At 31.6% G+C, this 27,770-nt stretch overlaps 1 protein-coding gene and 1 long non-coding RNA gene across 4 annotated transcripts in view; one reads left to right on the forward strand and one right to left on the reverse strand.

Moving 5' to 3' along the window:
- Positions 1-27,770, reverse strand: part of LOC126878779 (monocarboxylate transporter 3) — a 407,545-nt gene that overhangs the window by 229,929 nt on the left and 149,846 nt on the right. Inside the window, exon 1 of one of the 3 annotated variants that reach the window (XM_050641678.1) lies at positions 15,147-15,235. The exons of the other annotated variants lie outside the window; for them this stretch is intronic. Coding sequence (XP_050497635.1) covers positions 15,147-15,182 — 36 coding nt within the window. The 5' untranslated portion in view covers positions 15,183-15,235. Of the gene's footprint in view, positions 1-15,146; positions 15,236-27,770 lie in introns of those variants that run through there. 3 annotated transcript variants of the gene reach the window in all.
- The window catches only part of LOC126878781 (uncharacterized), a 50,477-nt gene that overhangs the window by 17,610 nt on the left and 5,097 nt on the right, over positions 1-27,770 (forward strand). The gene's annotated exons all lie outside the window — the stretch shown is intronic.

A 27,770-nucleotide genomic window follows, 5' to 3' on the forward strand; every position in this document is an offset into this window, starting at 1 on the left:
CCATCGAGAATTTCTGATCCACGCCCTGAAAGAGTTTAATATTCCAACTCAACTCATTGATATAGTAAAAGAAACACTTAAAGTACAGAGCCAAATTCGAATTCAAAACGCACTAACAGATACAATACATGTTAGAACGGGCCTACGACAGGGAGATGTCCTATCCTGTATTCTATTCAACATCACATTAGAGAAAATAATTAGAGAGTCAAAAGTCAACACCAGAGGAACAATAATAACAAAAAATTTACAAATATTGGCATTTGCGGATGATGTGGATATCATAGCTAGAAGCAAAAGAGAAATGATAGAAGCATTTAATGCGATAGAAAGAGCGGCACAAAGGCACAAAACAGTGGCCTAAATATTAATGAAATGAAAACCAAATACATAAGGCCAGCAAATCGACAGGCCAAAGAAACCTACAGAATCTGACAATAGGAGACTATAACATCGAAAGTGTAAAAAATTTTACATATCTAGGTTCACTAGTCACCGCAGATAACAATATCAGCGAAGAAGTCAAGAGAAGAATACATATTGCTAATAAAACATATAATGGACTAATTAAACATCTAAGATCTAACAACATCACGAGAAAAACCAAATGCAAAATATACAAAACCCTGATAAAACCGGTCCTTATATATGGATCAGAGACATGGACACTGTCGAAAAGCGACGAGAGCTTATTAGGTACGTTTGAACGAAAAATCCTCAGACACATATATAAGGGGGTTAAAGAAAATGACGTATGGCGCAGACGATATAATTTTGAACTATACGCAGCATACAACGACCCCGACGTCATAACATCCATAAAGATCGGACGTCTGCGCTGGATGGGCCATGTTGAACGGATGTTGGAGACCGAAACAGTAGGGAAAAGGTCAAAGTGAAGACCCAAACTTAGATACATGGAACAAGTGGAACAAGATCTGAAAGCACTTGAGATTACCCACTGGAAGAACAAAGCAAAGAACAGAACAGAATGGAGGAAAATCTGATGATGATGATAGATGGCGCTAATAAATCGTATTTTTTCAATTATAGCGCCATCTATCAACAATTCTAAAAAATGTTTAATAAATGTTGCTTAATGAATGCTTGATTTTTTATGACGAATCCAAATCTGCAATAAATAATGGAGGTTGCTATTTAAGATTTTAAAGTTACCCCCACTCCACCTTTAGGGGGTGGGGTGGAGAGTCATGTTTGGTGTTAGTCGATAGGTTTTTGAAAAATATTAAAAACGTGTTTTTTGGTTTTTATTATTAAGACTAGAGAGATATTAGACCCTTTCTATAATGTACCTATAGTATCACGATAAATTGTTTTTTCCGATTATAGCGCCATCTATCTATAATTCGAAAAAATTTCTCGAATAAAAGTTACTTACTTTTAAATAAGGAATCCAAATCTGCAATAAAAACTGGGGGTTTCTATTTAAGCTATTATGGTAACCCTCCGCCCCACCCCCAGGGGTGGAGTAGGAGATCGTGTTTGGTGTCACTGAATACATTTTAAAAAATTATTATTGATAACGTGTTTTTCAGTTTTTCGATCCGATGTGTAGTTCGCGAAATATTGGACCGTGGTCAAAATATTAGATTGTTCTACTAACAAATTCAAGCAGTAATAACACACTTATTTTAAATGAAACACCCTGTATTTTATTAGTATGGCGTATGGAAAATTTAATTACCTTTTAATCTATATTAAGAGTTTTCTATATCTATATATCTTCATTATTGAAATATTTAAAGATTTCCTAATTTGTAAGCTTTAACAGACAAGATAAGTCCATTAATAAAATTTACATTTTTATCATTTCATCACACAGAGTGTTGTATTATTTTACTTGAATTTGGTCTATATGTGCTATTGAAGTTAAACTTAACTAAAATATACAAATGAAACAATAATGGCAGTAAAAACTTCATGGTATGATCTAGGTATTGACCTTCCAAACATAATCAGCAACTAGAAGATACTTCTTTTATTTCGTAAAATTTAACTGCGCTGCTTTAAATTTGCCGATTAATTTACAACTCATAACTACTATAATAGAATGACTAGCCATCGTAACCCTACCTATGATATCAATATTATACCGAATAAGCAAAAAGTTTGTACACTTTAATTCTAGAGACAAACATTTCTAGAATTAAATAAAATTTATCAAAATTATTTTGCAAGTTTTAGGAGAAAACAATATAAGAAAGAAACGCTTAAAAACCAATTTTGAGTTATAGGTCGGAATCCCGCATAATAAAAAAAAGTTGATTAATAGCAAGCTGAAAATTTGTTAACAGCTTAACGGTGTCTAGTCGGACAAAGTTTGATATATGGGAACACTGGAACAGTGGAAGTTTTAATGCTGGAACAGGTTAAAAATTTGTAACGTCAGACATCGAAAACGTTCCATGTATTTTGTTGGACAGAACTTCTAATTGATTTGTTACCATTTCATTAAACTCTCATGCAAAAATCAGACTGGTATTTATCACCAACTGGGCATTTTAATGAGTGGAACACGAAGAACATGTCAAATGACAGGCATAATGTTGGTTAGTAATAGCTAATAGCAGTCTGATTTTTGCATGAGTTTAATGAAAGGGTAACAAATCAATTGGAAGTTCTGTCTGACAAAGTACATCTGATGTTTTCGTAGTCTGACGTTCCAAATTTTTAACCTGTTCCACAATTAAAACTACCCCTGTTCCAGTGTTCCTATATATCAAAGTTTGTTTTCGTAGTCTGACGTTCCAAATTTTTAACCTGTTCCACAATTAAAACTTCCCCTGTTCCAGTGTTCCTATATATCAAAGTTTGTCCGACTAGACACCCTTAAGCTATTAACAAATTTTCAGCTTGTTATTAATCAACTATTTTTTGGTACGCGGGATCCAGACCTATTATTCCAACCAACTTTGATATTTGAGAACACTGGAACAGGGGAAGTTTTAATTGTGGCACAGGTTAAAAATTTGGAACGTCAGAACTTTCAATTGATTTGTTACCATTCCATTAAAATCTCATGCAAAAATCAGACTGGTATTTATCACCCGCGTAACAAAAAAAAGTTGATTAACAGCAAGCTGAAAATTTGTTAATAGGTTAACGGTGTCTAGTCGGACAAACTTTGATATATGGGAACACTGGAACACGGGAAGTTTTAATTGTGGAATAGGTTAAAAATTTGGAACGTCAGACTACGAAAACGTTCCATGTATTTTGTCGGACAGAACTTCCAATTGATCTGTTACCATTTCATTAAACTCTCATTCAAAAATCAGACTGGTGTTTATCACCAATTGGGCATTTTAATTAGTCCAACACGAAGAACATGTCAAATGAAAAGAATTATAATGGTGATAAATAGCAGTTTGATTTTTGCATGAGAGTTTAATGAAACGGTAATAAATCAATTGGAAGTTCTGTCTGACAAAATACATAAGGGGTTTTCATAATCTTACGTTCCAAATTTTTAAACTGTTCCACAATTAAAACTTCCCTTGTTCCAGTGCTCCCGTGCGTCAAAGTTGGTCCGACTATAGACACCGTTAAGCTATTAACAAATTCTCATCATCATCATCATCAATGGTGCTACACAGTGCCGGTTTATCCACTGGGCGCTTGGGGCGGGCGCCCAGGGGCCCGTTCCTTTTTAATTATAAAAAAATAAAGTCGCTAAATAATAATCAACATATTCTCCGAAAAAAATCTCATACGCACATACGCCAATACACTGCAAACGCCTTTGTTCTATTGTTACATCTCTTCACGCCTATACACAGTGCCGTAGCCTAGCCAAACAGGGGCCCCGTGTCAGTGTTTGTGGCGGGGCTCTTTTCGAAAAACTACAGAAAGTTGTTAGATTTCGCCATGTCATTGATTAAAAACTAACCAGGTAGTGGGTAAAAACTGTGTAGGTTATTAATCAATGGCCATGTCTCGAATTGTATCCAAAATAATCGCACAAACGGAGTTTTTTTAGTTTCTAATAATTTCATTTTGAATTGAATTTCTCTCCCTAATCGGCTTTAAAATAAGTTCTTTTAAAATAGGAACCAAATAAGTCCTTTTAAAATAGTTAAACGAAAGACAAAAATAGATATACCTACATAGATCTAATTTATAGATAAAGAATAGAATATTGTCGAAAATTCCAATACCCAAACAATAGGTACACACTCTTTCAAATATTCAAAAGATATTACAAAAATTGCAATTTGGCATTATACAGTGACCTCCAGTGGCGTGCGGTGACTTTTTTGAAAGGGGAAGCGATTCAATAAGGATATAAAAATATTTTCTTAAGGGTCGAGGGTCGAGCTACTTCCCACCTGATAACACTCTGATGCGCAGGGGCTCTCTATCAGCAAAGTACTTAATTATGTGAGACGTCCTGCGTACAAGGACTCACACACTAAATCCGTGACGCGTGAATACGTGAGGCACTCTATTCCCGCTATTTCTAGTGACTAGTGACCTATCATTGATCTGTATTGCTAGCTCGGGCCTTGAGTCCTCGCGCCGGGCTTGGTTTTCTAAAGAAGAATCCTATTTAAAAAAAAAATTATACTCCGAGGCATTTTCCACAACACACAACTTTCACTAAAATGACACTTATTTATACTCGAGGTCTATTCTCCTATCAACTTCTGATAATTGTTGAATGCAGTCTTTTTCAATGGATAATAGGGCTAACTTTCAATGTCTGTCTTCGCTTGTTGAATTTCTTTTAAACTCTTAATTTGAATCTCTTAATGCATCTTAATACTGCAAAACTTCGTTCAACTGATACACTTGTGGCTGGGATAGTTGGTACTACTAATTCACACAACTTGACCACTTCACACAGTGACTTGTTTAAACCAGTAGTTATAAAGAAATCCCAGATTTCTGGGTATTTCTTTATCATTAATGTCAGTTGTTTCATAAATGACACTTAACTGAGAATGCAAAGCTGGGATATCAAAAAATTTTCATTATTTAATCGTAATGAAATAAATTCCTCTGTGGGAAATTTTGATGAATTATAATTAGAAATATTAAGATTATATATATAATTCTACAAATTTTAAATCGTTAAAATTTTGAAAGCTAGAATTCATTTGTTGTAGAATATTATCAAAAGGTTTTTTTGTTTCCTATGTTTTCTCTGTCTCTCTGTCTCGAAATTATCAATCTTCATTATTTTTCTTTCATGTTCAAACCCCATGTTCAGTTTTATCCCAAATATTTTTAAACTGCTCTCGTTTTTTTAATTATCGTATTAATAAAGTCATCAATTTGTCTTATACAAAATGCAATACCATTTGATTTCTGTAAAATGTCAAATAAAAGATCAGTAAAAGGAAAAATCTATGCAAAAAATTTAAATCGAAATATTCTTTAAGCGAATGTATGTAATACCTAAGCACCCCTTAGCAGCAGTAACAGTCGGAGCATCTCACTTTCGCGAAGGTGATAGGATAAGCCCTTCCATGGTAATACCAAAATTCGCGCGACCAGTGGGTGCGGTCATTGAACCCTGACCACTTTTTAAACGGGACAACTGTACGACAAGCGGCGATTTTGAGATGCGCTTCTGTCAGGAGTGGAGCAAACACATAGTTGAATTGTGTGCATATTGAGTTCGTTCGTACGCGATTAATTTTTAATATTTTTCAATGCCTATTGCCTAGGTAATATGTAGATTACTTGGATTAGGGAAAATTTTGCATTATTAAATATTAATTAATAATATATTTTCTTATATCGACGTATAAATAGGGAAGCGGCGCTTCCCCCGCTTCCATGGACCGCACGCCTCTGGTGACCTCTAAGGCTAGCACTCGACTTGCGATTTGTAGTCGGAGTGACAAAAAAATCGCTGTCGCAGAAAATCTAGAGTCTATTAGAAAATTAGTCGCTGTTTTCAGAATCGCGAATTGAATGCTACAAGGATGTAACATCAGCTTTTAGATGATTTTTTACTCTCGAGATAAAGAAAAAGTCAAGACGTCAATAACACTAGGGAACAATTTGGAACTCAATTTCTGTTGAGTTAGATTTTTTAGCTGTTTTCTATAGAATTGGGCATGCTGATTTCGAAACTGTTTTTAGTTTTCTTCTATCATGTCACGTTCGTTTTCTATGTGGGTGCTGATGATGACTGAGTGCTGGAAATGGTGCGCTGATAACTGCAACTGGTCTAGATTCTTCTGTTCATTTACGTCTGTTATACTGTGGTGAAACGTTGGATGTAGGTTAGCAGTATTTAGTATATCGTTACTGAAGTGTATAGAACGACTTATTGTGTTTGAACTGACACGTTTCCTTATGGCTACCTCTGCTACTACACCTCATAAGTGCGAAAACAGCCCCGATTCGTTTTGTTATATATGTGGCAGTTTTACCATTCTCAGTCAAAGGACAAACATCAGTAGATTTGTCAGACAACCATATTTTACCTATCTTAAAGTCAGTAGATTTGTCAGACAACCATATTTTACCTATCTTAAAGTGAAACTTGGTGATCAAGATAAGGCATGGGCACCTCATATATAAAGTGGGATATGCGCACTCAATGGGAACCTTAGTTTAAAAAGTTGACGTGATAGATAAAATCTGAGGATATTCTAAGATTCAGACGCCAGAAATTAGTAAAGGACAAGGGTCAGATCTAACTCAACAAAAAATGTGTTCCCCAGTGTAATTAATACTTTATGCGAGAAACAAAAACGATGTTGATGAAACCAAAGAGAACTTGCGTAATAAAATTACCCAATTTGTAACGTTATGCCAAAATTTGAATAAACATACAATTTATGAAAAATTTGATATCATCCAGGATGTAAAGGCACCTTTTCCCAATATTTTAACTTTACTGCAAATTTATTTGACTATACCAATTTCTAATCCGTCAGGCGAGCGGTCTTTTCTGCTTTAAAAAGAATAAAAACATACTTAATGTCAAATTTGGGCCAAGAAAACCTAGACGCATTATCACTAATCACTATTGTGTACAGAGAATGAAGAACTGGAGAAACTGAATTGTGATATTATATGGCAATTTGCTAATGCCAAATCAAGAAAGAAAGAAACCTAATTTTTATCTTTATGTATTTTTTAGAATATGTTTTTTGCTTGTCATGTGTTGTTTTGTGGAACTTTCTGTTTTTTATTTATGTTTTTAAATGTATTTTTTGGATTATTTCTTACGTTTGCTATTCTTCTTGCTTGTTTAAAAAATATTTTATGGATTTTACAATAAACCTTTATGTGTACGACGAATAGCAATGAAGGGGGCCCCTAAACCTCCAGCGCCCAGGGCCCGAAGTTAGGTTAAACCGGCACTAGTGCTACAGCCCTATGAAAGATCCTCGACCTTTCCAAGTCTATTACACCAGTCAGTCCTATCTATTCCCAACCGTTGCCAGTTTGCTGCGCCTGTTGTTCTCCCAAATTCTCAGCTTGCTATTAATCAGCTTTTTTTGGTACGCGGGATACAGGCCTATTAGTGTTGCAGATACTAGTTACAAATTATAATGGACCAGAACTTTATAGTAGGGGAGGAAAGTATGCTAAATCTGCAGTTACTCGAGCATTATGCGGATCTATTGGGTTGTGAAGAGTAGGTCCTAAAATCAAAAAAAGTTAAGTAAAGTTTTCTATTTAAGTGGGGACTTTCCATTTTTAATTTAATTTTATATTTCCAACAATCGTTTTTCCGATTATAGCGCTATTTATCCATAATTCGAAAAATGTCTTGAATAAAAGTTTCTTATTTTTACGTAAGAAATCCCAATCTGCATCTTAAACTGAAATTCCGACAGTATTTAGGTAATACATGACGATTCGCGCAGTATGTGGCTGCGGATTATCCTATATAAATAAAAAATTATTCCCAAGGAAAGGAGACAACATTGTGCTCCAGACACTGTCGTATGTAACTTTCTGCTGTTGCTATTTCAATGAAAACTAATTCGGTGTGTCCGTTGAAAGAAATACCCGCCCATACCATAACACCTACGCCACCAATCTGCGTTCTGTGTGAAATACAGCAAGATCCAAATCGTTCTCCGGGTTTCTTCCATATCCGTTCGCATCCGTCTGGAGATCATAAGCAAAAACGGGACTCGTCAGATAACATTTCAACACTCTATTGCTAAACAGTCCAGTCTCTGTGATCATTCGTAAATCTCATCCTGTTAGCTCGATGAGCTGCTGTCAATTTAGGGCATGCTACTGGCTCATAAGAACATAAACCACTTTCATACAGCACTCTTCTTAAAGTCCTTGCAGAAATATTCGTTCCTCAAACTTCTAACAAACGACTATCGAGAACATTTGACGAAAGAGTGGTTCCGTAATGTGAAAATCTGGGTGCACACTGATCTGTGCACCCTTTTCTGCTTGATTCTGGTCTTTTATTGTATTCTCATTCACCAGTCTGATGATACTTCGTAAGAGCATCATGGACGGTACTTTTGGCAATATTTAAATGATTTGCAATATAACATATACTGCGACCATCTTCATGTAAGGCCTAAAACGTTTGCATTATTTTCGGGAGTCATACTAACACGAGTTGAAAACTCTAATGAACAGTGATCTGAATAAATCAGAATAAACGTGAGACTTATCATAACTGCAATAAAAAAATACAAAAACTCGGTTGCTAGTTGCTAGTAAACAAGATAAGGTATCATTTTTTGCCAAATGTCAAAATTTTGTTTCTATGAGGACGCGATCATTTAAAAACAGAGAAGATAAGAAAACCGTTATAGATTAACGTTATTTATTATCAATATTTACTTCCTCGCCATCAAAACCAGTACACACTGACAAAATTTAAAAAAAAAACATGCAAAATATAAGTGTCCTGATTTTTTTACCAGGAGTGTTGTAGGTCAGAGACAAATCATCTACAATTAACTACACAAGCACACAGAAATCAGAATTTGATATTAATTCGAGGGTACAGCACTACGTACCCCAGAATTTTAACTCAAAACACATCTATTTGCCGACAAGATCAAAGCCAAGTAAGTCAACTGTCAAATTAGCTGCTACACAGAGCCATTTGATAAATATTTACAGGTTAAATAATTTATTGTTTTTATATTTTCGAATACGACTTCCAGATTGGAAATCGAAATATCAATAAAAATGTAACATGCAATTTGCATTACAATTAATTGTGGTTTAATCCCATATACACACAATATTAAATCAATACGGTTGAATTGACATTAAAGGGCCTAGCCGGGTAAGATGATGAAAAATGCCCCCAACTCGATTCGAATTGCATATAGGTCAACATTTAGCACATATATGTAGAGAAACTCACTTTCTGAAATTTTTAGCCCCCTAGGTGGTCACGTGACCCACCTAGAGCCTAATTAGGCTTTTTATGTTTTTATTTTTTATCTCAGCCGCATCGAGAGCTAGCGAAAAACTTTAAATAAAAAAGCTGTAAGTTTCAAAAAGTTCTGTCCGAAAAAATTGTTTTTTATTTTTTGGCGGGAAATTCAAATTTTAGGACGATTTTAAAATTTTAAATAAATATAAAAAAATAACTAAGACATTCGTTCTCACGAAAAAAAATTATAACGTGTATTTTTGCATAATGTTTCAACCTGAATTTTTTTCAGACTTTTAAAATTAGTGAAACGTACTTTTAAAAATAAAAAACCGCATTTTTTCGCTTTTTTTTCGCTTTTTGATACAATTTTATACAGGGTGTTTAAAAAAGCTCACACAGTCACTAGTACAGGTAAAAAACTAAAAAATAATTGGGGTTTGTTTAATAAAAATTTTTTATAATGTCATCCATTGTCAAGATACAGGGCGTTGAAGAAAACAAAATTTTATACATTTTTTACGATTTTGCCGAAACTACTGGCAACATTGTAATAAAATTTGGCACGTTTTAAGAGGTAGTTATTGTTAATTTTTTCACATACAATTAAGAATTTTATATTCATCATTGGCGCGCATACAGGTAAAGGTCTGAATTTTTAACGAAAAAAAGATAGTACGCCACTGACACATTTCAAATTAACAATTATTTTTGAATTCCTTGTTCAATTTGTGACAAAGAATCTCTCTTCCCATTTTTTCATACGACGCGCCATTTTTATGCAAGAAATACAATATTTTAATTCTTACAAAGTATTCGAATTTCTATGTAAGTTTCTATACATCTACATTATACTCATATGTACATCCATAGAAAAACTGAATTCCAATACTTTGGAAGCGGTAAGCTATTTTATTGTTTGCATGAAAACGGCGCGTCGTATGAAAAAAAAGGGTTGAAAGATTTTTTGTCCGAAATTGGACGAGGAATTCAAAAATTATTATTAATTTGAAATATGTCAGTGGCGTACTATCTTTTTTTCTTTAAAAATTCAGACCATTACCCGTATGCGCGCCAATGATGAATATAAAGTTCTTAATTGTATGTCAAAAAATGAACAATAACTACCTCTTAAAACCTGTAAAAATTTTATAACAATGTTGCCAGTAGTTTCGGCAAAATCGTAAAAAATGTGTAAAATTTTGTGTTATTTAACACCCTGTATCTTAAAAATGGATGACATTATAAAAAATTTTTATTAGGAAAACCCCAATTATTTTTCAGTTCTTTACCTATCCTAGTGACGGTGTTAACTTTTTTAAACACCCTGTGTAAAATTGTATCAAAAAGCGAAAAAAAAAAGCGAAAAAATGCGGTTTTTTATTTTTAAAAGTATGTTTCACCAATTTTAAAAATCTGAAAAAATTCAGGGTGAAACACTATGCAAAAATACACGTTATAAATTTTTTTCGTAAGAACGAATGTCTTATTTGTTTTTTTATATTTATTTAAAATTTTAAAATCGTCGTAAAATTTGAATTTCCCGCCAAAAAATAAAAAAAAAATCGGGCAGAACTTTTTTAAACTTACAACTTTTTTATTTAAAGTTTTTCGCTAGCTCTCGATGCGGCTGAGATAAAAAATAAAAACATAAAAAGCCTAATTATGCTCTAGGTGGGTCACGTGACCACCTAGGGGGCTAAAAATTTCAGAAAGTGAGTTTCTCTATATGTGCTAAACTGTGACCTATATGGAATTCGAATCGAGTTGGGGCATTTTTCATCATCTTACCCGGCTAGGCCCTTTAATGGCCCCAGATTTTTGTATTAGTAGTGTTTATTTTTGCCTTATTTGTTTCAATATTTTATATTATAATAATACAAAGAAGTAAGTCTTTAGAAATCTTTAGATCTTTGATAGTGTATCAAAAGTATTGAGTATGTAGCCGTTCAGCCAATAATAAAATGTCTTTTATATTTTATATAGATAAAAAATTTACAAATTATTTTATCATGATTAATTTATTATATCTACATAAATGGCAATTAAAACAAACCTTCACTATATCATGTTACAAGATCATTACAGAAAAACAAACAATTATAAAATAATTTAAATATACTTACAATTTTTATCATTTATATAGATCTAACACGGATCATCACACAAAGTTAGATTATAATAGAATAGTCTTATTATACTTATAATAATATAATTACAGTTGAGTCCGCGAGTCTTTACCCGTGCGTCATCATTTAAAGCATACGAAATAAGTCGGAAATCTATTTCAGGCAACAACAAGTGACAGAAAGTGGCTACTGTTCCGATTACGGCTTTTATTATAAAATTTGACGTTATCAAATATATAGAATGTCAAATGTAAGTTTTGCTTCAAAATTTTTGTGCAGAATTACAGCTACATTTGAAGTAGCTTAATAAATTATTTTATTATTATTGATTAATAAATAAATAAACAATTTATAAAAAAAATTCAATAACATATTTTATTTTTGTTATTTTATTCACTTTGACGGAAATCTAAACACAATCATTTCTTTACTGTGTGAATGACGTTAGCTTTGTATGTTTTAAATATTAATTGCCAAAATATAATTATTTACCTTAAAATTTCAAAGCCCAATATAAAATTAGTTGTGAAAACAACTGTTTGTGTAATATAAAGAAACTTCAAAACGCAAAAATTCGAAAAAAACCGCAAAAAATTTAACTGACTGACAGTCACAAAAGTAAACAAAGCAGAAACGTCAAACAAATTGTGCTTAAAATATGAAAACATACCGAATCGTCTTTTTTTGTACCTATCTCTTTTCAATGCACTGAGTCTAGATGGTTCATAAAAATAACATATGTTTTTACTTAATAACATACGGCAGCTGGTTTGTCATGTGTTTCATGCGTGGAAGACAATGATGCTAGATAAAAAGTATGTGTTTTATCTCGCCCGGTATTAATGACGCACGGGTAAAGACTCGCGGACTCAACTGTAGTTGTCGTCTACTTCTATTAAATATGATGGTATATATTAGACAAATGAATTAAGGTTAATCTGCTATTAGTAATTTAAAATTATTTATATGTATATAAAGAAATTTGATAAGAAGGGTCAACAAGCCATTAGTGAAATTTCAGACAAAAATAGAACATATCAAAAATTCATCCAGCTGGCAAAAGATTGTATAGTATTTTTACTACAAAAGCGATATATTAACATAGAGGGAGCCTACCTTCCGCGCTTCCTGACGACAAGATCTCATGGACTGGTTTGCGGCATCTCTTTCTAACACATTGTATCGAGAAACTAACATGACATTAAGTGTGAGCATAGGTACGGAAGAGAAGGACAACTGTCGCAGCTTTACTATGCGTAAGAGTGAAACAGCACTAATCCAAATAAAAAAGATGGTGTCGTCACTTCGCTCTGAATGACACTCTCTCTATGCTAATATATAACTCTATGGATATTACGTAGGTCAAAATTTTTGACGTAAGAGAACTGTCAAAAGTCATGAAAAGTCACATTCTAATGTTTTGACAGTTCTCTTACGTCAAAAATTTTGACCTACGTAATATCGCTTTTGAAGTAAAAATACTATACATCTAAATACATTGTACATATAAATATACAATATACAGGGTGATTTATTAGCGCGATAAAGCTCAGTAGATCCGCTATAGTAGGTAATAGATAGCAATAAAAGTTAATAACAAAAATTGTGGCTAACTTTGAGCTTCATATTACAAAATTAGTTAGAATGTTACAGGGTGTTCGATAACATAGTGGCAGACCAAACTTGTTTTTTTTTAATGGAACACCCTACATTTTATTTTATATTCGAAATCTTCTTAACTTCGCCATCACAAAAATATAAAGGTTTATTATGATATACAGGGTATTTAAGAAGTTATAACCAATTTTCTATGAAAATCGTAATAACAAGTTCAACTCTCTGTATAAATAAAAATAAACACAAGAGCATTGGATTATTAATGCCATATTTTTTATTTATGGTCACGATTATTGTCAAAAATTATTGATATTGCTAATTTTCTTTATATCGAATATAGGGTGAGTCAAAACGCAAATACATTATTTTCTCAGTAATTTTAAATAGTAATTTTAAAGTATTTTATATCACTATCGAAAAGTACAATTACCCTACTTTAATTTTTATATAACGTTCCCTATGTTTAATTTTATTAATTTTCGAGATATTTTCATTTTTCAGAGCAAATTATTAATTAGGTGAATAAATTTTTCTAAATTTTTAGTAAGCCATGACTGAATTGTCTAAAACTGACAATAGGGCTTTTTATCGATTGTCATTTGTTTCGAGCTTCTGTCATGTGTCATCAAATATTAATATATCTACGTCATACATTATTGGTATACAGTGCTAGTCAAAAGTCCGTACCCCCCCTCGTAACTTTTGAACGGTTATACTTATAATAGTGAAATTTGGAGGAAGGAAATGAACTGACGTATGCTTCTTAACTAGTCATGACAGGTGACGTAAAAGTGACAGATGACTTTACAGCGCCACTGTGACAGATAATTTTAAATGGTACCCTATGGTAAGCGATACCTCGTTTGATAGGTATTGAAAATACCCATTCAGCTATACTAATTTTGTTTGAGTTTAAACTCATTTGTATGAATAAATGAAATAATATAAAATTGTAGTTTCGCATTCAATTAATAAAAATTCAAACCTCCGCCTATGGTTACTTGTCAAAAAGGTTGACGTTGACGTAAAAACTACTAGAGAGCTGAAAAATGTCAACTTTTTTGACAAAATAACCATGGGCGGACATTTGAATTTTTAATAATTAAATGCGAAACTACAAAGTTATATTTATTTCATTTATTCACCAAAATCAAAATCAAATTAAACCCAAAAAAATTAGTATGACTGAATAGGTATTATCAATACCTTTTAAATGAGGTGTCACTTGCCATAAGGTCCCATTTAAAATGATCTGTCACAGTGGCGCTGTAAAGTCATCTGTCACTATTACGTCACCTGTCATGACTAGTTAAGAAGCGTACGTCCGTTTATTTCCTCCCTCCAAATTTCACTATTATATGTATAACCGTTTAAAAGATACGAGGGGGGGTACGGACTTTTGACTAGCACTGTATATGTATACCAATGATACAATCCAAAGATGTATGACGTAGATAACATAATATGCCAACTAATATATTAAGACACATAGATACATAGATAACATATTAAGACAACGACACCCAATCATGGCATGAAAATTCTCTCGGTAGTAATTCCAGTGTAAATCATGAGGAAAACCAGGGGAGGAAATAGTAAATACTTTTAATAACTATCTAGTTGCAAATAGAATCTTTAGTGTTTCTGCTTATTCTATCATCAAAAAATTTTAAGATATTGGTATAAGTTTATTTCACTCGATGTGTGTTGTTGATTACCATTATTAGTTAAATTTTTAAATAGTGCCGTCTATATCTCTTAAAAATCATAGTGAATGTGTCAGTATCTTTGAAAATGTTTGCCACTACATATCTCTAAAAACAGTATTGTGCTTTTTGCTGAGTTGAATACCATTTTTACTTAACTTTCTCAAAAAAGTTGTTAAAAAATTAGGCCTAGCCTAAACTAACTTATTTTCATTCCAGATGGTGACTACACTACCAACAAGCAATATCAATAATGGAATGTATAAATTAGGTTTTTTAATTACTTTTTTATTGTTGAATGCCCATTATGTAAAAAAGAATTTGAAATGTTATACTTACTTTGATCCTGATTAATTGGACAGCTTTATCGATCATTTTTTAGAAATAAAATATTTTGACTTAATACTTATAAACTGTTTTATTGTAATTTAAGATAACTTCCACATCTTATAATCAAAAATTCTTGCCTATAAAATATATTGCATAATTGTAAAAGTATTGAAACTTGTATAAAGTTTTCCATTCCTAAACTATTCAATAAATAATTATATTTTTGTTTATTAAATTATACCTCTATATTTGTATAAGCGCAAATTATGACATATTATATACAGTATGTCCCTGTAAGTTGTATCCATATGGAAAACTTTTTTATTATTAATTTTACGAAAAAAAGTTATTCTTTATAAAAAGCTCTGCATGGTCCAAAACCTAAGATTTGACCATCAAATATCAAATTTCTTGAATATTATACGAGGTATGTCAAAAAGTTTGAATTTCACTCAAGAGTAAAGTAGCTTTATTTTTCGTAATATTGGAAATTGCTATTATGAAAAGTTGTTTGGAATTAAAAACTATATTCTAATATGCAATTACATCCTTCTAATTGAAAAAAAAAATTTTTTGAGAAATTATGGACAACTCATTATTTTTTCAGTTATTTCAATTCTGATAACTCTTTTGTTATTAATTTTACGAAAAAAAGTGATTCTTAGTCAAAAGTTCTGGATGGTCTAAAACTTAAAATACAACCATCTTATATCAAATTTTATCAATTTTATATGAGGTATGTCAAAAAAGATAAATTTAGATCAAAAATAAAGCACCTTTATAGTTCAGAATATTTCAATTAGACGGATGTAATTACATACTGAAACATAGTTTTTAATTCTAAATAACTTTTCATAATAACAATTTTCGATATTGTGAAAAATAAACGTATTTTACTCTTGAGCGAAATTCATATTTTTTGACATACCTCGTATAAAATTGATAAAATTTGACAAAAGATGGTTGTATTTTAGATTTTAGACCATGCAGAACTTTTTATTAAGAATCACTTTTTTTCGTAAAATTAATAATAAAAGAGTTATTTGAATTAAAATAACTGAAAATAATGTTAGTTATCCATAATTTTTCAAAAAAAAAATAAATTTCAATTAGAAGGATGTAATTGAATACTAGAATACAGTTTTTAATTCCAAACAACTTTTCATAATAGCAATTTTCAATATTGTTAAAAATAAAGCTACTTTACTCTTGAGTGAAATTCAAACTTTTTGACATACCTCGTATAATATTCAAAAAATTTGATATTTGATGGTTAAATCTTAGGTGTTGGACCATGCAGAGCTTTTTATAAAGAATAACTTTTTTCGTAAAATAAATAATAAAAAAGTTTTCCATATGGATACAACTTACAGGGACATACTGTATACCTCGTCCAATTTACTTACCGTTGCACGTCATCTGCGCCATAGCCTGTGACATGATACCAACACGAAATATTTAGGCGGTGGGTGTGTTCTTTTTTAGAATCAAAATGATTCTAAAGGGGAACACACCTACCGCCTAGATATTTCGTGTTGGTATCGTGTCACAGGCTATGGCGCGGATGACGTGCAACGGTAAGTAAATTGGACGAGGTATATGTACATACATCTGTATAATATATACCTACAACAAAAATTAAAATATCTATTGTGTTATTTTCTAAGCTGTATAATCTCTAGAATGAATGACAACCGTTAGACGAAGCGAATTGTTGAATGGCAATCAAGAGGAAGTAAGAGAAGAGAGGCATACCTTAAACCAGATGGACTTATAACATCAACCAATGGCTGGCCACGAATGGATGCGGAAAACAATAGACAGAAATAAATGGACACACATATGGAGGCTTACATATGACTGTGGATAGAATAGCTGATGATGACTGGCTCTAGAAGAATAAACTCAGGGTATCTTCACTTTTTTTTTAAGCTTGGGAAAGGCTTGAGTTTATGATTAAGGATGTGTGTATTAAATGGATTTTCTCAAATTTTTTGTGCGATGTGTTGCATATGTTCTAACATTGGATGATGTGGGGTTTTAGCGTCTTATTTTAGTAAGTGTCCTCGGCCTGCTTCTCTCAGCAATGTTTTTCAGAGTTGTTTGTCTACATGTACTAAATTGCATACACCATAATCCAATACTCCATTAGTCCAAAACATTCTATTTACAGTTTGGGTACGTTTTTTGTTGGTTTAAGTTCAATATATTGTATCAATATATTATCAGTTCAATATAGTGTCTCAGTATATGTATCAATGGATTAGTCCGAGATATTTCAAGGGTGCTCGGTAAAAGAAGTATAAGTCAGTTTAGGCAACTTTTCAGGAGAAACAAAAAACCATAATTAATTGGCATATCTACTACCAATTTTAGCTACGGCCAAAGAATTTTATTTATTTTATATTAACATGTTGACCAATTCTATTGATAACAATGTAAACATATAGTCCTTTATAGTATTTTTCGGCACAAATAATATTTTGACCATTTTTGACTTATGTTTTGCTTATATGCTTTTTACAGAGCACCCTAGATTTGTGGTTTGGTAAACTCTGTTTCTTTTCATATTTCAGTTAAACCCACTTATTGGAACAGCCTTCGTGTCAATCAAAAGTATTCCTATAACTGGGATATTCTAATAACCGATCATTGGTGGCTAGTAGGAACGTTTCTTGCCCTTAAATTTCTCTTTCTTAAACTGGGATATTTCTATAACTGGAATAAACTCACACCGAAAGGTAGACGAGTTCTGAATTAAGTAAGTAAAAAGTAAGTTTTAAGGTATTCTAATAAATGGGTTCAACTGTTTTTTGAAAATCTTCAGGAAAGAAGTTTGAGGATGAAGAGACCTGGTTGTAGTCAAACAAAGTTAAAGAGAAAATAACACAGAAGAGCAAACTATATACAGCACATCCAGTTTCACTTTGTATTTGAGATGTGAATGTAAACTGGTGTTGATGTTCAGTTTTTCCAAATTTTTTAAATTTTATTTTGGTAAAGTCTGGTCCACTAAAAGACCTGCACGGTACCAAAATAAAATTCAGAAAATATGAAAAAACCGAATGTCAACAACAGTGCACATCCAAATCTCAAATACAAAGTGAATCTGGTCGTGCTGTAAACAGTGGCAAGAAAATAGGTCAGACACAGATATTGAAACTATAAGGTGCCCAAAATGAAAGCACTAGTATTGTCGAAGCGAAGATCGGTGGAATATGCGCATTTTATCAATGAAATTCGATATTTTTAAGATATTCCACAAGCCGCTATAGATAAAATGTTTTAACGACCTATTAATCATTCATAATTACTCAACGGATATTAGTACAGTTAAAATAATTAAGACGATAACCGGACAACATTGATTTAATGAGTAAAATTTAGTTTTTTTTTATTTTAATGACAAAAAAGCAAGCCCATTAGCAGAACCCAATTAAAAATTATTTTGCACATCATATTTGAAACATTATTTGGTTGAAAAATCTCATTTTTGTTGGCAAAAAAAATATATTAATTTGTTTGGACTAAATTAACGTTGTGCTTATCTTAAAAAGGATATGTTAGTATCAACATTCGCACAGTGTTGCCAAACTGAATTTTGTTATTTTGGGTGTAAATTTTTTCCACGGATCTCCGAGGGTACTATACCAATAACAAAAGCTAAAGAAGAATATGAATCATATACAAATCTATATGATCAACTTGATCCCAGGGGGGCTGAAGCAAAGATATGTATATAAAAAGTTTGTTCCAACACAATGAAAAACTATCATATCACGCTACTCAGTAAACAACAATGTTACAAGAAAAAATGTGATCGTCCAGTGACAGTTTTGTGACAATCATTTCAGTATATGGATAAATGGAAGTACATACTGGTTGGGCTGAACTGCTCACTAGGATCGGTTTTCGAATTACTGTCACCGGACAATACAAATGATGAACATACACATAAAAATGGTACAAGCATTGGATATATACATTGGATCAGATGATATCGCTGAGGAAGTATGGACATCTTTAGGAGAAACAGGAACAAGATACATAAGAAATACATGTTCTGATTATCTGTGCTTTTCAATTATCCATGCCACCCTTCGGTCCCAAGGAGCACGGATAATCGGGGTTCTACTGTATATTAAAACCTATTTACAAAAACAAATGAGAATTAGGGTTAGATGCAGTAAGGAAGCAAGTGGTGTGGTGTGGTGTGTTGTGTGACAAAGATTGTGATAATGGGAATATTCTATAAAACTAACATAAGCCCAGTTTTGATGTACTGAACAATGTTGGGCAGTTAAAAAGAAAGAAGCAATGAAAGCAAGTGGTGGTAATGTGAATGCTTAGATGGAAGAGTGGAGTGACAAAAAACGATAAAATTAAGGATGACTATATTAGTAGGGGAAGTCCAGAAGTGGCACTAATTTATGCTAAAAAAGTGAGGGACAATATTTTATTAAGATTGCCTATTAATGGCCGGTTTCAGCAACGACAAATAGTAGTTTCTGCATAATAAAACTGACATTTCTGCATTTTACCAACGTCAAATAAGACTTATTTTGATTATTTATCAAATAAACTTTTACTCTTCAAATAAATGGACAAGTTAATCTTGCTTTAAATAATATTTATTTTTGCCATAAAATTTATGCTATACTGAATTTGCTCTATCGAGATTCATTTTGACACTGACGTTAGTAATTTCTTTTTTGGCAAGTTCAGTTGTCAGAAGTGACTGGAAATTACTACACAACCAACGCACCTGCTCATAGCAAATATTAGGTTTGTTCTAGCATCAGTTTCAAATGGTTTTAAACCATAAGCGAATAGTCGACCAGCTCGAGTAGAGGGGATAGCACTGGTGATTGTATTATGTTATCTCAATGACCAACTGTTTGCTGATGGTTTCTGACTAGTTTGACTGTTTGCTAGAACAAACCTATTATTAACAGTAAACAGACATAAAAATAACACAAACCTTACGCCAATCAATAATTATTTATTTACACCATTATAATATATTGATAGCAAATGAGAAAATTATTTATTGTACATAATAAAAATATTTTGTAGAAATAAACTCCACAAAATTTTATGAGATTAGTAGACACTCACACTATTTCTAAAAATTCTTCTTTTTTTAATGAAAGATTAAGTTGATTTTAGCAGTTAATAGTGTGAGGTAGGAATTTTTGTGTTGTATGTTTCCTATTCCGAATGTGTCAGTGAATCTCGGTAGAGCAAATTCAGTATATGAAAATTTTCCTTGTTATAGATTGATATTATCTATAACAAGGAAAATTCATCAGTTTAACTTTAAATTATCAAAATTGGATTGAAACACAATAAAAATATAATCAACTAATACATACTATTCGATGAATTTGATTCAATGATTTATTTGTTGTTGGTGAAACTGGCTTGTTTAACACATTTATGGACACAACTGCATAATATGCAGACACTTACAAAGGAACATGACTGTGTGAATATGAAAATGTGCCCATGAATGTGTTAACATTGAGACATTAATCATTCAAAATGGAAAATTGCTAATTTGCTAGTTCCTGGAAGGAGTGGCAGAGGAAGACCAAATAAGATCTGTGGGACCACTTACTTAGGGGACCATTCAAGTATTACGTAACGCAGGTGGGGGGGGGGGGAGTCAAAAATCTTCAAAAATCCTGTTACATAATACTTGAACGCTCCCTAGGCAGGACATGTAGGTGATAGAAACTGATACGACGATAGAAACTTATGGAGACATGCAATTAGGAAGCCGTGCCCCACATAGAGGTAAAGGCAAAGAGATAATGAGATTGAATTTAAAATTGTTATGATTTCTTAGAATTCTGATATTAAGATCAAAACTGCTTAAATATTATATTAGAATGAGTATTATACCTACTTCTAGCTTGTAATCTATATAACTAATCAAAATGGACCTTTATAATGTATTAATTTGATACATTCATCCTCTTATATTGTTCTAAAGTTACTTTCTTGTGGCAGTTTTAACATTGTTTACTATTTTTAACAGGCAATGGGGATTAATTACCATTAAAGATGGTGAATAACATCATATTATTATGTTGTTATGATGTTTTTGATTAGCATCCTAAATTTAAATTCCAAAATATGAATGAATGGAAAACTTTATTTAACTTCCAGTACCAAAGTTAATTAAATTGATGTTACCTATTTGTAGTTCATGTTTTCAAAGTATGCTTTTAAAATTGTTGTATATGCTTAAGCTTAAGCAGTATTCCTAATATAAAGTGGTATCTTCTAAAATTGATAACGTTCTTAACTAATCATTGTTTACATGGAAATTTTGAATGCAAAATTTTCTTTTTCAGCCTTGGCATTGACATAATTAATGACATTTGAAATTAGCCATGTGATTTGCGGCTGCGGCATATTTTAGCAATTTGCATGAATATGATTGTAAAGAAAGTTCTGTTTGCTACAGGTGGCTACAGCTACAAACAAATCTTCATAATACACAAATTTACTTAAATGAGTTTTGAAAACTTTGCTACATACATAACCATAACTAAAATACTTTTGTTTGAAGATAAAAGATCACGTTTCACGTCTATTACGTCATGTTAGATGAAAATACTGATCTGTCTTAAGTAGTTGACCAATTTTATTAATGCCTATGTATTACTGTTTATTGAAGTGATAATTAATTTGGACTGCTTTGAATTTGTCACAAGATTTCGTAACAGGCATAGTTCTAGGATGGAATGATCTGTGGAATTTTTAGGCATTTAAAAGTTACGCATTTTAAATCAGGCATGTATAACTAATTTATACTTTATACATTATAATATTATTATTAAACGCGTAAAATAAAATAATAAATATGTACTGTTGGTAATGACTCGGAAATTAAATGTTTATACAATATACAATACAGGGTGATTGTATTGATTAGTGGAGTAAAGCTCCGTAGATCCGTTATGTATGGACGTTATGGTATGGTATTAATAGTAGAGACCGACCGATTAATCGGCTTCGGCATCGGCTTCGGCCATCTTCGGCCAATATTTAAACCTTCGGCCAAAATTCGGCTTCGGACAAAACGAAGCCGAAGGTTTCGCCGAAGGTGGAATAATAGAATGCTCCGAGTATACTATACTATATAAATAATCTCAAAACAATATGCTTCGGCGAGCCTTCGATACTTTGAATAATATTTACACCCTATTTTATACCCTAATAAACCAAAACGGTTTACAAACTTTCAGGTAGTAGGTAGGATATAAATATTAACAATAGGCCAAGATGTCTCAAAGATCTTCATTTGAATATTTCTCAGGTAGTAAAATTCTGAGAAACTATAAAAATTTTATTGTATTTGTTAAAACTCAAGATTACTGGTGTTTTGACTACCTAAATATTAATGGCAAAACATCGACCATCGACAATCCCTACTATAAATGCACATATTTAGTCACCTTCGGCTTCGGCTTCGGCTTCGGCTTCGGCCGAAGCTATCCTTCAGGCCGAATTTCGGCATCGGCTTCGGCTTCGGCCAAAAAAATCACATTCGGTCGGTCTCTAATTAATAGATACCCATAACAAAAATTGTAGCCAACTTTGAGCTTCACATTAATTAGTTAGAATGTTACAGGGTGTTCGATAACATAGTGGCAGACCAAACTTATTATGTTTTTTAAATGGAACACCCTGTAATTTATTTTAAATTCGAAATCTTACTTCTCCAATACAAAAATTTAAAGGTTTGGTATGTTATATAGAGTAGGTATTTACAAAGGTATAACCAATTTTATATCAAAATCGTAATAAGTTCAACTCCCTGTATAAATTAAAATAAGCACAACAGCAATGATGGTTTATTGATGTCATATATTTTATTTATTGTGAAAATTTTCATAAATTATTGATATTTCCAATTTTCTCTATATTGAATACAGGGTGAGTCAAAACGCAAGTACTTACTACATTATTGTGTTTTATATACATATATATATATATATATATATATATATATATATATATATATATATATATATATATATATATATATATATATATATATATATATATATATATATATATATATATATATATATATATATATATAATAACACGTAGATTAGACCAGGTCCGAAAAATAGCGTAACGCTGAGCAGTTCGGGTCGGTGGTGTAACTATATCTCACTCTACCGGCGCTTAACTTTCTCTCTCTAAATATGATAGCCGCCGCCTCTGTGTTTGTGTCGTTCCATTACTCCCACCTCTTGGTAGATACGCTCACACTCGCACGACAGACAAAGATAGCGAGACCACCGTACTTGATATTGGCATTACACCCCGATGCATTGAGTGTCATATATAGGGTGGAAGGCACTTATGGAATAAACTTATTTCTGTCCTTGTTTCAAAAAATTATAAAAAATGCTGAAACCCGTCGATTTTTAAATAAAAATGTGCACTTTTTAAACATAAATTTAAATGTACAGGGTGGTCCTTGCAAGTCAAGCTTTATTTTTAATGGAACATCCTATATATTCTTATAGATAGATAGATATATAGATAGATAAATTTATTGATCTTTTTGTATCATTTACATGACATAAGACAAGTCACAAACATGGTATACTTATAGTACAATAAGTAGGTTATTAAAAAATACTACACTAAAGCATAAGCGTAACCAGGATGATCCTAAGGGGGGGGGGTTACAACTACTGGAAAGGGAGGGGTTACAACTACTGGAAGGTCTCTGAGGGGTATGGTGTTAAGCGTATAGAGCTCAAAGTCCATCCCAATGGGGAGGGTTATAACCCCCAAAACCCCCCCCCTGGTTACGCCTATGCACTAAAGTAAACTAAAGTTATCTTATTAAAAACATTAATGGTAACAAACATTTAGTAGAGAACAAGATTACGAGACTGATAAAATATTGTTAAAAGTATAAAAATATCGGAATCAGTCTATTGTTCCAGCCAATGAATTCGTCTAGAGAATAAAAACAATGTTCAGTTAAAAACAACTTTAACCTGGTTTTGAACTTGTTAAAATGCAATATTTCTTTTATTGAATTTGGTAGCAAATTAAAAAATTGTCCTCCGCATACATTGGAGACTTTTTTAATTGAAATCGGTTGAATCTGTTTAGGTGGATATCACTTTTATTTCTCGTGTGGTAATTATGGACATCACTATTTATTTGAAACTTATTCTTATTAAGAAAATTGTAGGTTAATAGTTTGAAGAGAAAGATGCATGTGTAGGTCATAATATTATTCTTTTTAAATGTATCTCTACAAGATTCGTTGTAATCTAAGTTAAAAATTAGGCGAATGAATCGCTTTTGAAGGACGAATATTCGCCCAATTTCCGTAGCTCTGCCCCACACAATTATATTGCATCCGATGGTGGAGTATACAAGGTAGGTAAGATTGATAAAAATTTGATTTCAAACTATTGAAAGCAAAGTAGCGTTTATTAATGCCCGGTTGCACCAACCGAGGAAGAATTAATATAATATAATTATAATATATTACAATAAGAATACCATAATATAATAATAGATATAATTGATAATAAGGTAAGAATCTAAAATTATGGTGCAACGTAATACTCTGGGCTAATTAGCAAAATTCATGGAAAAGTTATTTACCAGCAATTTTATTGCTGGAATCGAATTACAAGATCCTATATATTATTAATATAGGTATGCAAAGTCCGCAGATAGTGTGCTACTTTTTTTATAAACAAAATGGCGTCGACAAATCGTATTTTTTTCAATTATTGCTCTATAACTTCGAAGATTTTAACTTTACAACAAAAACACCAAATAAAAATTTACCGCAATTAAATTCTGCATAGAGATATGCTTTTCACGATTTGCTCCGACGAAAATTTTCCTCGGAAAATGCGGGTTTTCCTAACAAAAACTCTAATTTTCAAATAAAGTTTTAGGTAAGTAATTATTAATCAATAATTAAATAACTTAGTGACATCAAATCTTTCTTGGTATAGATTGTAATTCCAGAAGATGGTGAAAATTAAACGAATATTTTAGCAACAATTCAATTGTTAATTAGCAATTTACGATCGCAATAATAACCAAAATAATCATGATACATTGATCAAACTTTTTAAGATTATAAAGTTGAGATGCTTATTTAATATTTTATCGACAAAATATAAATTTTTCTTTTTTTTTGCATAATCTTTAAATTTAAAAAAAAAATAGTTATAATACGCTAGTCTAATTAGGAAAGTACAAAGAAAAGTTATTTACCAGCAATTTTATTGCTGGAATCAAATTTTAAGATCCTATTTATTATTAGTATAGGTATGCAAAGTCCGCAGATAGTGTGCTACTTTTTTTATAAACAAAATGGCGCCGACAAATCGTACTTTTTTTAATTATTGCTCTATAACTCCGAAGATTTTAATTTTACACCAAAAACACTCAAATAAAAATTCACCCCAATTTAATTCTACATAGAGGCATGTTTTTCCGGATTTGCTTCGACGAAAATTCCTCGGCAAATATGGGTTTTCCCAACAAAATCTCGAATTTTCAAATAATTTTTTTGGGCCAGTAATTGTTTATCAATAATTATATAACTTGGTGAAATAAAAGCTTTCTTGGTATAGAATATAAATTCAGAAGCCGGTGAAAATAAAACGAATATTTTAGCAACAATTCAATTGTTAATTAACAATTTACAGTCGCAATAACAACCAAAATAATCATTAGACAGTGATCAAACTTAGAAAGATTATAAAGGTGTGATGTCTATTTAATATTTTGTCGACAAAATATAATTTTTTCATTTTTTTGCATAATCTTTAAATATTTAAAAAAAATTGTTATAAACAAATTAACATTTCTCAGAAATTGTTTATTATATTCTAATTTTAAAAAACACTTAAAATGCGTATTTCATAGGTCTTGAAATTGAATGCTTTAAGAAAATTTTCCAACCATTTGCAAAAAAGTTATGAAACAGCAAAGTAAATATACGTTTTCTCCGTAAATATATGTTTTCTCCGTTGTTTATAATTTGTTTTAATTGTTTCAAAGCTTAAAAGTGAGTCTATGGTACAATCTAATTACTCACAAAGAATGTCAAAAATTAGTGCAATGGTTATATTTTAATCACAGATTAAAAATACTTTTTTTGTAATTTTTAGCGCAAAAGTAGGCCTGATACAGAGTCGGAGCTAAAATGTTCACTCGACGCGACTGACACGCAGCATAGGTAATGTATTAAAAGTGTACGTTGCGCGGCCGATCGTCGCTCCGAGTGAAAATTATAGCTACAGTACTGTATTACTCTACTTTCGCGCGTGTAAATTACAAAAAAATATATTTTTAATCTTTAATTAAAATATAACCATTAAACTGATAATCGTTATTTTTTTGTAAATAATTAGCTTGTTCTTTAAACTCACTTCAACGCTTTGAAAGAATTAAAAAAAAATTATAAACACCTTAGTAATCGTATGTTTACTTTGCTGTTTCATAACTTTTTTGCAAATGGCTGCAGAAAAGTTTTAATGCATTCATTTTCAAGATATTTGAAATGCGCATTTTAGCTATTTTTTAAAATTATAATAAAATGGAGACTTTTTGAGAAACGTTAATTTGTTTATAACTATTTTTTTTTAACATTTAAAGATTATGCAAAAAAATAAAAAATTCATATTTTGTCGACAAAATATTAAATAGGCATCTCATCTTTATAAGATTTCAAAGCTTGATCAGTGTATCATAATTATTTTGGTTATTATTGCGACCGTAAATTATTAATTTACAATTGAATTGTTGCTAAAATATTCGTTTAATTTTCATCAGCTTCTGGAACTATAATCTAAACCAAAAAGGCTTTTAAGTCACCAAATTATTTAATTATTGGTAGATAATTACTAATCTAAAACTTTATTTGAAAATTAAAGATTTTGTTGGGAAAACCCGCGTTTTCCGAGGAAAATTTTCGTCGAAGCAGATCGAGAAAAACACGTCTCTATGCAGAATTTAATCACGGTGAATTAATTTATTTGAGTGTTTTTGTTGTAAAGTTAAAATCTTCGGAGTTATAGAGCAATAATTGAAAAAAACACGATTTTCGGGCGCCATTTTGTTTATAAAAAAAGTAGCACACTATCTGAGGACTTTGCATACCTATATTATTAATATATAGGATCTTATAATTCGATTCCAGCAATAAAATTGCTGGTAAATAACTTTTCCCAAAAATGGCCTATTCTCCGATAATCAGCCCAGACTATAAGTGATACTCAAGGAGGCCCTATCTATAAGTAGAGCTTAGCTAAGCAGGAGCTTAAGATCTGTAGGTGCAACCAGGCATTAGCTTTTTACAGAGAGAGTCAATTTGATGATTAAAATTTAATTTGGAATCTAATTCCATTCCAAGGAATTTAGTGTGTTCGACAGTCTCAAATTCGCAATTATTTAATGTTAAGGTTATATTGTCACCTTCCATAAGTACAGATGTGAATTGGATAAATATGGTCTTATTTTCATTGATAAGAAGGTGATTTATTTGACACCAATGAATTAATTCATTCATGGTTATTTGTATTTTCTTATGCAACTCGTCTAAACCATCAGCTA

The sequence above is a fragment of the Diabrotica virgifera genome, chromosome 1 (assembly GCF_917563875.1).
Source record: "Diabrotica virgifera virgifera chromosome 1, PGI_DIABVI_V3a".
Lineage (NCBI taxonomy): Eukaryota > Metazoa > Arthropoda > Insecta > Coleoptera > Chrysomelidae > Diabrotica > Diabrotica virgifera.